The 12,917-nt window shown below is 38.1% G+C and overlaps 1 protein-coding gene across 2 annotated transcripts in view; it reads left to right on the forward strand.

The window, feature by feature from the left end:
* Positions 1 to 2,681: 2,681 nt before the first annotated feature.
* The window catches only part of socs7 (suppressor of cytokine signaling 7), a 19,088-nt gene continuing 8,852 nt past the window's right edge, over positions 2,682 to 12,917 (forward strand). Inside the window, exons 1-5 of one of the 2 annotated variants that reach the window (XM_015049876.1) lie at positions 2,683 to 4,436; positions 5,798 to 5,889; positions 8,450 to 8,545; positions 10,920 to 11,054; positions 12,196 to 12,341. In XM_015049876.1, the coding sequence (XP_014905362.1) occupies positions 3,034 to 4,436; positions 5,798 to 5,889; positions 8,450 to 8,545; positions 10,920 to 11,054; positions 12,196 to 12,341 (1,872 nt within the window). In that variant the 5' untranslated portion in view covers positions 2,683 to 3,033. Of the gene's footprint in view, positions 4,437 to 5,797; positions 5,890 to 8,449; positions 8,546 to 10,919; positions 11,055 to 12,195; positions 12,342 to 12,917 lie in introns of both variants that reach the window. The other variant, XM_015049877.1, reaches the window with a different exon arrangement.

Genomic DNA, 12,917 nt, shown 5'->3' on the forward strand with positions numbered 1-12,917 from the left:
CCTTTGACTTGCTGCTTGTACACCTGGATTCCCCCACTGTGGGCCAATAGAGAATATTTATATTCTATTTTATTCTACTTTACAGAAATTCTTAAAGAATTAATGGATTACTAATACATATTTCTCATATGACGCCACACTTCTGGGAATTCTGTAGCTGACAGCCATCTTGGTAGGTAACTGCAACTAACTTTCATGGCAGTTGCCCAGGAGTTGCTATGATAACAATAAACAAGAAGAAATGCACCAATGAGAAAAACAACCAATCAGAGCCAAGGAGGAGGGTCTTAGCAATGTCAATTCATGTATCTCCTGCTAAATATACTAATGGCAGAGAAACAACTTACCGTTACAGGAAAATTGTTTATTCACCGTCATCAGTAGCCTTGCTAACTAGCTTGAACATTCACAACAGGCTAGGCTAGCTGCAGCGTAGCACAGAGCAGGAGGGAAAGAGGGGATGAGAGGCCCTACAACAGATTGTGATTGACAGCACTAACTGACTGACTGGTTGTTTCTAGCTAGCGCTGGGAGAAGGCAGAGGATTATCTGTCTCATACATACTGTCACAACACAGTGACAGTTTCAACAAATATGTAGAATATTTTTTTATAAAAGTTAGAAATTAAACAAAAAAATTGGGCAATATTTGATTGTTTAATATATGACAAGGGCCTTAGAGTCACTTGTGGCTACAGAGCTGCAAGTTGCAGACTCCTGATCTAACTGATGGAAATACACCTGAAACTCAAAGTGCAAGAATGTAACTTAATTTTATTAGTAAAATAAAACTGGAATTTGTTATTGGTCCCTTATCGGTCTGTCTCAGCACATATCATCATAAAAACAACTATTTTAGTATTACCTCCTCAGGGGCACTGGCCCCTGTTGGTCACCATCTTGATTCACCCATGGCTGCCCACATTCAGTAGAACTTTCATTATGTGATTTTGTGACGATTCCTCAAATCCTACCTTCACAATTTTTGAATTTGAGACATTTGAACTGCCAGAACCTGAAATATTATTTGGACTAGAGCTGCTGCACTAAATTCCCTTTTTGTTTAAGAGGTGGCTGCATAAGGATTGCTTTATTTCAGTGAAAGTTGTTAGTTTAGTTTATAGTTTTGAGGAGATGAGTGATGGGGGAAGGGTCTGTTCAAGTTGAGAAAAGGCTCAGTCAAACAATGAAAAATGATTGTGATTAATTTGTAATATTAATGCTGCTGAACTATGACCTCTGTGTTACATCACATCAGTGCTGAGCTTTGCTTGGCAGGTTGTTAGTTTGATTACTCCACATAAACCGCAGATATGAGCAAACACTGCCACGTTGGCTTACATGTAAACACACACACTCACACACACCGTGTAGATTAATGGCCCCTCATTTATTTTCCCATCATGCACTCTGTCTCAGTGGCGTCTTCAATCAGTACTAAATGGTCTACATCGCCATCTGCCTGCCAATTGGCATTCATGCAGTTCTCCGGCTCTGCTGTATGTTGTGACCATACATTAAAGCTGCAGTATGTAAATATAACAATATATTATTTTACACATTTGTCACCATGTTGTGACAGTTTAATATGGGACAGTTAATATTTGAAAAGGTCGATCTCCTCCACCTCCTCCTTGTGTTACTGTTGCTGTCTGAAGAAATGCATCTCTCTCGACCAAAAACAACCAATCAGAGCCAGGGGGAGGGTCTTAGCGCTGTCAATCACACTCATGTACTTACCTGCTAACTGGGCTAAACAACCTATTGTTACAGGAAAACTGTTTATCTTCAGTCATCTGTGGCTACATGCTATAGCAGAAAGAAAGGGGGCGAGAGGCAGAGTGATTGGCAGCGCTAAGATCCGCCTCCTGGCTCTGATTGGTTATTTCTAGTTAGCTGAAAAAAAGCAGAGAAGGTAGATTTTTTTTTCTCAGATTAACTATCTCCTACCATTTTGTCACAATACAGTGACAATTTTAACATATATTCAAATAAATATGTTTTTTTATCAAATTTAATATTTTGATTGCTTAGTTAGTTAGTTAGTTAGTTAGTTAGTTAGTTAGTTAGTTAGTTAGTTAGTTAGTTAGTTAGTTAGGTCTGAGCTAAATGTTTAGTTTGGAAAAAAAATTGGGGGGGAAATTAAATGTTTAAATTGAGAAAACAAAGATTTAGTTCGGAACTAAATATTTTATTTTCAACTAAATATTTAGGTACGATGTAAATTGAACTAAACATTTTGTGTAAAAACTAAATATTTAGCTCCAAATTAATTTTTTTTTGGAACTAAATATTAAACTTCTTATTAAATATTTAATTTGAAAGCTGCACATGTATTTCACATGTATTTTGCAAACTAAATGTTTCAAACAAAATAAATACAAAATAAATATTTATTTTGGGAGCTAAATACATAGAAACTAAATGTTTAACTGGTGAATTAAATATTTAGTTTGGAACTCCGAAATTAATAATTGTTTGAATAACATGGTGAAAATACGACTTAAAAAAAATTAACACCCACATCTTTTATGACAGGCGAAATAAATCAAATTGGGTTTTTTTTTTTTTACCCCAGCCCACACTGATGCAATAACATTTAACTGTGATAAATGTTATTAATAATAGTAATCACATCAGCTATGATGCTGAACCAGAGATTCAGTTTGTGGTTCCCATCATTGTTGCTGATGTGGAGGCTGAGCCGAGCGGGTGGGGCCTGGCTCGGTGTAGAGACAGATTGTGCTCACTGACCGGAGACTCCTCCAGCTTTTTATTTATCCAGCCCAAAATCAAACTGCATGTGTGACCCGAGGTCGGCCTGCTGCTGCTGGACCGAAGCTGCAGTCATTTTCCCGATCAGCCACAGATGGATGCTGCTCTGTCCTAAAGGAGGAGGAGGATAAAAAAAATACATTTGCTGGCATTTTCGCAGGAAAGGCATGACTCTTTCTTTATTATAAGGACGACATCTCCGCTGTTAGCAATGCGAAGCGCCTTGTGATTTTCATTTTGCGATCCTGTCAAATAATTATGAACAACGCGCAAGATATGTCGCCCGATTTCGTGTTGATGCGCCTTGTGTCCGCAGCCGAGGAGGACCGCTTGGAGGCAGAAAACGGGAATTTGCCGACGGGAAGAGTGGTGGTTGGGCTAGGGAAGGATGTCCTGGCTCACAGCGGCGTTAAATCGGCTTTGGATATCAGCCGAGATCCGACGGAGACGGCGGGGCTGGAGCATCCCAGCAGCCTCCTGAACAAAGGCCAGCCGAGCAGCGACACCACGGCGGCACCTGACAGCGGGGGGACGGAGGGCCGGGCCCCGCAGAGCTCCATGGACCCCCAGGGGTTCGACTTTGTCCCCAGCCCTGGGCTGCGACCACAGCTGCTTGTCTTCTCCAATATAATGCGCAACGGAGATGGGATTTTGGATTTAGACAGTCGGGATGCGCTGGAACTGGGCCCAGCTGTTAACAACAACAACAACACCCCGAGTCCTGGAGACGTCGAGCGGCACCACGACCTGCTGGACCAGAGACCATCAACCTTGCAATCTTCCGCCGATTCATCTGCGGAGAGTCCGGGATCTGCCGAGTTGTGCCACCGACATCGATTCATCACCAACCCCCACAACTGGCCCCTATTATCGGACAGATCCGGACCCCTTCCCGGAAGCGACACTAGGGGCCAAGAGGACGCCGTGTTTGAGTTGGCAAGACGGTTTGGTGAGCTGGGGGTCGGAGCGGTACCCAGGATGCTGTTTAAAGGAGCTGAGCTGCCGCAGTGCTCCTGTCAGGGCGCACAGGGTTCGGTAGATGGACAAGCAGAACCAAGAGACGATCCAACGGAGACCAGTGATGCCCTTTTGGTCCTGGAGGGGCTGGGAAGTAGGGGCATTAATGGCTTGGGTATGGAGGAGTGTCCGGAGGTTGGGTTGGATGATGAAAACGGACATGGTGAGTTTTTACTCAAAAGGAAACGGGAAATAATCCATAAGATGTCTGGGACTTTCTCCATCAGCAGCTTCCAAGTGGAACTGAGAACACAGATCGAAAAGATGGGCCTGCCGACGACCCAAGCAGGTTCTGAAGGTTCCGTTCAGGTTTTAGCCAAGTCATCGACACCTGCCCAGAACTCACCTTGGACCACCACGCCAAACCCAAGCCAAGCTTCTACGCCCAGAAGAGCGAAGCGGTGCACCAGTGCGCCCCGGACTCCCACGTACCGGGCTGCAGGTGGAGAGAAGACGTTCAAAGTTCCGGGGAAGTCCAAAAAGAACTCGTTAAAGACCCGATTGAGTAAACTGTTCCGGACTAAAAGCTGCAGTGGGTCGAGTCACATACTGGACAAGAGACCCTCGGTGTCTTATTCAGTGTCCTCAGCCATGAGTCTGGTGGACATGGAAGGTGGATCTGGAGCCGAGCAGGATGCCGACAGGTGGGAAACTTTTGACATACTTTATAATTAAATCAGATTATTGGAATCTTATTTTTAATCACTGGTAATAACAGAAACAACACATGTCCAAAGACATGTCCAAAGACATTTGTTGTCCAAAGACATGAGCTTTCATGTTTTATCCAGTTTTCACTCCACACCGTTGTTTAATTTTAAGCAGTTGCTGAGGAAACCTGAAACTGCTGCTGCAACTAGTTGTTGCTAGGCAACCAAAGAGTGAGTGAGATGCTAGGCAACCAAAGAGTGAGTGAGATGCTAGGCAACCAAAGAGTGAGTGAGTTAGTTCATTCTGCCAACTTAACTTTACTAGCCATGAGAGTTCGAGCAGCTCTTTCCTTTGTTTACATCTCCCAGAATACTGTGTGGTTCTGGATTGGAATTCAGTGAAATTATTGGTTATTGATCACGTGTCTTATCAACATCTTGTTATTGATTTATTGTCCAGCCCTATACAGAGTAGTCTTCAGTTCAGAAAATGAGACTTTATTCTTTTAAATAAAACATAACGGAAGAACCCAAATTAAACATAACAGGTTTTACAAAATTGGAGCCTGAAACATAGGGACACGGAAACACATTTAAGGTTTGTAGTGATTATAGATTTAGATGTAACACATAACACTGTGCAAAAGACTGGAGTCATCTTATTTCAGTTATTTACACTTTTACTTGAAATTTCAGAAGTTTAAAGAAGTTTTACACAGGAAGTAAAGCTAGAAGAAGACGGTGACATACAAACTTCTATATACTTAAAAAGGACATTTGAAGCATTTCTGGCTAATGTAGCTTTATGATATAAACATAGAGTAGTATACAAAGCAAAAACATGATTAAATTAATCTAAGAGTGATAAATCGATAATTTAAATAATTGTCAACTAATTTAGTAATATGTTAATTGGAGTATACTCAATAAAGGCAATTTGCTGAAAAACAACAACAACAACAAATTCACCATAATAAAATAGTAATTAAGTCAAATTTGTGCAAAATATATATGTATATTGCATTTAATTAAGATGAAACCTTCCTTGTCTGTTCTACCCAAAACTCCTCAAGTTTTAGCTTCACCTGGTTCAAATTCACTAAAGAAATGCTATGCTATTACATTTTAAGCATTAAGATGTTTATTTTCTTATAAAAAAAAACAACAAAAAAACAATTTAATTATTTGTTTATTGAAAAACAAAGTTCCGGGAACTTGAAATATAGGCGGTGTATCTTATTTTCCCCACTGTGAAAACCAACGTAAACCAGCAAATTTCCTCAGTTTTTACAGATCTTTCCAACATTTTACTGTCATGTCCTTCTGTTTCTCCCGTGTCGATGGCTGATGTGCAGCCACAGGGAACCCAGACTGACCAGGGCTCACAGTGCCTTCTCCCCTGCCTCTCTCTCTGCCTCCCTCTCTACCTCCCTCTCGACTTTCACTGGTAAGAAGTACTTCATAAATTTCAATACTTAACTTATAGAAAAGTTATTGTAAAATGATGCAATAATGCCCCTGAAAAAGTTTATAATTTATTTTTATGCTTCTGCAGGGATCCATCAAGAACAGAGATCAATCTGTGTTTGTTGTCAATCTAGGTGCACATTAGTGCACATGTAGTGGCGCTATTTGACATTTTGAAAAAAGTGTTGCTTAATGGAAACACTTTCAAAAAGTCTCTCATTTTTTGTGGTAGCTTGGCCATAGAGAAATTGGTTTATTTGCATCACACAGTCACATCAACAACTGGATGTTTCCACTGGAGCAAACCAAAGAAGCAAAGAAGACGACAGGAAGTAGTTAGAGGATAATGACAAATCGGGTGAACAAACTTATTCGCCTGTGATTTTAATTGCGTTTTGATTTAATGGAAACACTGCAATTGCAGAATTTGACATCATCAGCAAATAGACACAGTTTTGCACACATTTGTAAAAGAAACAGACTTAATGAGAGAATTGAAAGTTACCCTCTAAACACTAATGCTAGATGTGAAAACATGAAAGTTTCAGAAATTATATTTTCACATGCTAGTCTGCAGAAGGAGAGAAAATTAATCGAAGACCTATCACGGATCAAATTGGAATATAATGTAGTTATTGTTTAAAATTATGAAGAAATATTAACAACCAAACACCCCTCTATCAATTTTATTGGTTAATCCAATTTTCTGCTTATGAAGATTTAACTTTTAGAAAATCTGAATTTTTTTTCCAACTCATTGGGTTTCCATAATTTGGAATGATGTCAGTCAATCCATCTTGTTTTACAGATTGTAGTTAGTTGAACTTTCCACAAGGAAAGATGAAAGTAAAAGCAATTTAAAAAAAATAATTATTTCATATTTAATTTAATTTCTCTTCATTTTCTGCTTTCTTCCTAAGAAAGCAAAAAAAAGAAGAAGAAGAAAAAAGAAAAACTCAACATTGATTAAAACTGGATTTGGATTTTTTAAGTGCGATCAGCCAGCCCTACTTGAGTTTAATGTTCCTCTTAGAAACTCGCTTTCAGGACTCAGTTTGGATAGTTTCTTTTAGTGTGCTGACGGGATAAAATAATGCTGAGAGGAGGAATCAAACACACAACAAATAAAAATCAAATATTTAAGACCAGTCCACTTGGGAATCAGAAGCCGAATCTGCAACAAATCCAACAATGCATAATCTAGGACATAATATAGATACGAATCACCGCAGCCTTTAGCTGACCTGATCATTTCCCCGCTGCAGCTGGTGCATAAGGATTTAGGACAGATCTAAAAGTGATGAGGAAGCTTGTCGCTCAGCATAAAAAGCTATTTGCTCTCTGCTTGCTTCAGTATCAACGTGCTGTTACTTTATATTCATGTTTCAGCTGAGTGTTTCTGTGTATTAATCAAAACTTCTTTCATCATTAATGTATTCTTTATTCAAACTTTTATCCGTGCTCATCTACAGCACTGAGTAATGTGAAATTACTCAGTTCTCTCGGAATCTGTTTAATTAAATAAAAATATTGTGTGTTTAGTTTGTTGATTTAACAGGTAAAAATAATAATAATAATAACAAAGTGTTTACAATTCTAAAAAAAATACTAAAAATATTATGGCACCCATTTTCAGCTTGACATTTTTGGCAACCCATACAAAAGGTTGGACACTACAGCTCTAGATCAGGGGTCACCAACTCCAGTCCTCAAGGGCTACCATCCTGCAACTTTTAGATTCACCTCTGCTCCAAAACGTCTCACCAGCATTCATTCCTCTCTGCAATAGGCTGGAAACGAGCAGTTTATTTGATCCAGGTGTGTTTGAGCAGAGACGCATCTAAAAGTTACAGGATGGTAGCCCTCGAGGACTGGAGTTGGTGACCCCTGCTCTAGATGATGTCCTGAAGCAGTGCATTCTGGGAATCCAGACCAGCTTGAGTTAAGGTTCAATGATTGGTCTTATAACGATGTTTTCCAACCTAAGGCATTATTTCCAGACGCTGGTAAAATGAGATAAATGGAAGGCTATGGAGCTATATTGGGGCCATAAAGTTTGTTCAAAATAAAATAAAACTGAAAAAAAGTTTTGAAACTGAAATTATTTTGAAACTGAAAAAAATATATATAATGAAGACCAAGATTGTGAATCATGAAATTGCAAGTCTTATGAGCTAATGCTAAACCGAGCTAACCTGTAGAGAATAATAATGGATGAGATTACATTTGATTGGTTTTACTGCTCCTATCAGTTGACTTTACAGCCAGGAAACCCTAAATTTCCTGGCTATAAAGCCGTCTACAACAACCAAAAGTTCACTGAGGTAAACTCAGTTTGAATCATTTCGATTAGTCTGTTCTTTATTGGAGTGGTTTGAGCTAATTCACTCAGTGAAGTTTCCAGTAAACATCCTGCCTGGTTCTGCTTTAAGAGGCTATAATGGACAAACACCAACATTAATTCTCTGATCTGTTTTTCCTGTTTCCTGCCCCTGTTTGTTTCTAAGCTTTTCCTCCCATTTGCCACTTTGTGTCCCCAGGCGAAACAGTTTCTCTAGTGGATGTGGATATTTCTCTACGAGGGTCGAACACGCCGCATCCTCCAACTCCTCCACGCCGAAGCCTCAGTCTGTTGGGTAAACCTTTTTTTTTTTTTTTATCCATGCAGTAGTCATTCCAAATCAAATAATAAAAAAGGCTTAATTGAAAGATCTGTATTTTAAAAAGAGGAAGCCCAGACAGTTGTGTGTGGGGTGCCTTTTATTAAGTTACATAGTAAAAAAAATTGAGAGCAATAATTTGGTTTATTTAGTCATAAAGAAAAAATGTAGATGTTCATTTTTTAAAGTCATATTTTCACCATGTATTTCATAAATATCTGAATTCCAAACTAAATATTTGGTTCACCAGCTAAATATTTAGCTTACAAAACAAATATTTAGTACCCAAAGAAATACTTAACATGGAGCTAAATATTTAAGTTTCAAACTAAATATTTAATTTGAAAGCTAAATATTTAGTTTACAAACTAAACATTTAATTTACAAACCAGTCATTTAAAAACTTAATATTTAGCTGGTGAGTTAAATATTTAGTTTGGAAATTTAGCATTTATAAATGTAGGAATAATATACTCAAAATATGACTTTGAGAAATGAACACCTACATTTTTTAAATTACTAAATAAACCAAATTATTGTTGTTCATTTTTTGCTGTGTAATGGTACAAATAGCACCCCATAGTTTTCATTTTAATCTTTCTATTTCTACCAAAATCAAATTCAAAACTACTTTATTGATCCCAAAATGAAATTAAACATTAGTATGGCATGACATTAAATAAATAGACGTCAGCCCATCATTTATCCCGTCACTTAATTTATATACAGGGCGGCCTTACCAGTTGGTGGCGGTAGTGTTTCCTTTATCTTTTTTGCCAACAAAGAAGGGTCACTGCGCATGCGCAAACAACGGCGATAAGTCTAGCTACGAGTGTCGTCCGATTTTTAGCCCTCGGTTTTTCTCTTAAACTTAAAAATAAGTGAAGGAGCTGGAGCAAGTAAGAAAACAAAAACTTTTCACATTCATGAGGAATTAAATATATAAAGAAGTCTCACTATATGAATAAATAAATATATGTTTTTGCATTTTTGTAGTAAATAGATAATTTTGACTTGGTTAGTTTTTATAAGTAGTTCGTATCGTATCAAATAGCATGCGGGCTGCTTGTTCTCTTTGAGAGCATGGAAACATCTTAGTCTGTTCAGTCCGTCATGTGAGAATGGACAAACTGTGGCACAACCAGGATCATCTATCTAAACCAGGGGTTCCCAAACTTTTTCCTGTGAGGGCCACATAACTTTCCCCTTCTCTGGTGGCGGCCGGAGACAGTTTGTAACAGAAAAAGTGTGACGATTGCAGGAGGCTTAAATGTAAAAATGTATTGTTTTCCAGAAAGCACAATCAAATAACCCTCTCTGGGTTCTTCACAGAACAAGTCAGGAAATAAATAACACTATTAATGAAATAAATAATAACCAAATAACCCTCTCTGGGTTCTTCACAGAAAAAATCCAGGAAGGATTATAGTCCGTATTTTCCGAACTATGAGCGACACCGGACTATAAACCACAACCCCAAAGTTTTTTTTTTGTTTTTTTTTAAAGAAAACCAGTAAACATACACATATAAACCGCAGATATCTCTGCCGCTCCAGGTTTTCCGCGATGGAGCAGCAGCAGAGGGGGCGGACACCCAAAATTTGAGTCATAACAGGTCAATTGAATATCACATTTATTACGGTTGAAAAATAAAAAGTTGCCAAGTTTAGATTTAACTGAACTGATTACGGTAGTTTCCGAACAGTAACTGTAACAGTAAAAGTGCTGATCCTCTGCTACTAGCATGTACTAAATGAAGATGGGCGCTTTCTTCTGCTTCTTCTTCTGCTGCTGCTTCTTCTTCTGCTGCTGCTACTGCCATCTACTGGATCCTAATATCTATTCCTCAAATTCTCATAATGATCCCAGTATTATTTAAAAAAAAAACGAAAAATCTTCTTTTCCCCCTCAATGTGATTTAACTGATCAACAACATTCTCAAATTTCAATTCCCTATTAAAACCTAATTCCGTTTTAATGGCCACTTTCTTCTTTTATTTCCAATTTTGACTTCCAATGATTCTAAAGAGCCCCCTGGTGGTTGAAGAAAAATCCTCATATAAGCTGCTTGTAGTCCGGAAAATACGGTATATGAAAAAAAATCTGAATGCTCAGGGGGCTGGACCAAATGTGGAGGCGGGCTGGATCCGGCCGTGAGCCGTAGTTTGGGGACCACTGATCCAAACTGACAGGCTAGACATTAACTGTAGAAGAGCTGCTGGTAATATAAAGAAGGCACCTCCTTTCTTTTCTTTTCCTGATGTCGACTGCTGTTGTTTTTCTTCATTTTTTCCCACTTTGCTGTCTTTTTATCCCCTTCCCTGATCTTTTCCTGTTGTCATTCCTTCAGATGACATAGCGGGGCCTCAACCGGGGCCTTTCCTAGTTAGTATTGTGGGCGCCTCCCTGCAGTCTCTCCCTCTTCCTCACCCTCCTCCTCCTCCTCCCTCCCACTCCACCATTCAGCACAGTCTCAGCCTCAATGGTAAGACGTCTATGATGGAATATGCAGAAAATGTACAGTTGAAACCAGACGTTTATATACATATATATATATATATATATATATATATATATATATATATATATATATATATATATATATATATATATATATATATATATATATGTGTGTATAAACCTCCCCCTTTTTCTGTCTGTCTGAAGAAAAGCTGAAACGATTAATTGATTATTCAAATAGCCATCAACCGATGTAGTAATTGATTAATTGTTCATTGGAGTATATATGCTCTAAAAACGTCACAAGCAGAAAAAATAATAGAGCAGTAATTAAAACAAAATTGTAAAAAAAATTTATATATTTTATTTTACATTAAAGATTAAAAAATGTGTCATTGTTTTAGCTTCACCTGACACAAATTCTGTAAAACTTAAGCACCTTTTACTATTCAATTATCAATCTGTTAATCCAAACATAATCAGCAGATTATCTTTACATTGTATTTACGTGATATCAAGCAGAAAGTGCAGATGCAACCTTTGCTACAAATGATTAATCAGTCACTAAAAAATGCTATGCTATTGGATTTTAGGCAACGTAACATTTATTTAATCATTTAAAAAGTAATTTATTTGTCATTTTCCATCTTTTAATGTTTTTCCAATGTATTAAAAAAGGATTAAATGTTTAAAATCTGGAGATTGTGCCAATTTTCAATCAGTTAATCAACAGAAATATCGATAACTGAAATAATCATTAGTTGAAGGCATGGTCTGAAGTTAAGTCTCCTGCTTTAGGTTGGTTAGAATCACAAAATAATTACTTTTTGCTAAATTCCACAATAACGATAGAAAGAATATGTTAAAGATTTATTTATCAATGTATTCTAAATCTGCAGAATGTGTTAACTTTTAAATTGATTAATTGATTAGTAAAATGATTATTAGTTGCGAGCCTCGTATGAAGTTAAACTTCTTTTGTTTTAGGTCAAATAAAGCTGCGACAATTATTTATTTTTGCTAGATGCCATAATAACAATAGATATAATAGAATATGTTCCAAATTTATTAATTTATCCAAAAATCTGACACTTATGGATCATGTGTCTTTGTATCCATTGCATGTAAACCTTAACATGCCTCATTTTCTACGTTCTCTGACTCAGATGCCTTTTTCCGGGCTCTTCCTCATTCGAATCCTTTGCCGTCGGGCGGCGCTCCACCAACGAGACGGACTGCTCCTCCGGTGCTGTGTGCGCTGCGGCGATCCGAAGCCAGCAACTTCACAGCCAGTCTGAGAGAGCTGGAGAAGGTCAGGCTTTTTGTCATTCGGCAGCACACAAACTAGAACTGGACTTCTTCAGTGCAGCTGTTCTGGGAAGGCCTCAGGTTTATTAAAGAACCTTTGAGAACAAACAGCAACAGGAATCCCAGAAACACATAAGCAGGTCAGGGTGGAAGCCGAGGAAAGGTTTAAGCTTTGAACATCTTTTTGTCGTCATAAAACTTAAAATTTCTCGCAACCAAATTATGGTTAAAATATCAAAAGGTGGATAATGGGGGGCAACTTGGATAAAATAAAAAAATTCCTGGAAAAATTCACACTTTTTGAGATTAATCTAAATCAGTGGTTCTTAACCTTTTTTGAGGTACCGAACCCCCCAGTTGCATATGCGCATTCACTGAACCCTTCTTATTCCAACCCCCCCACTCCCCTCTGACATACAAAATGCGTTGCGGTATTCTGATTCTGTAATGTAATTATATTAGCTGTGTTACCACCCCCACGCCACTAGAGGCAGTAGCAACCCCGAAAAGATGCGACTCTGGAGCAGATTTAGACTATAGAATTTGGTAAAAACGGTGAGTTTTGCAGAAGTTCAAATCC

This window comes from Poecilia latipinna, unplaced genomic scaffold (genome assembly GCF_001443285.1).
Source record: "Poecilia latipinna isolate Pla-1442-1.1 unplaced genomic scaffold, P_latipinna-1.0 Scaffold963, whole genome shotgun sequence".
Taxonomy (NCBI): domain Eukaryota; kingdom Metazoa; phylum Chordata; class Actinopteri; order Cyprinodontiformes; family Poeciliidae; genus Poecilia; species Poecilia latipinna.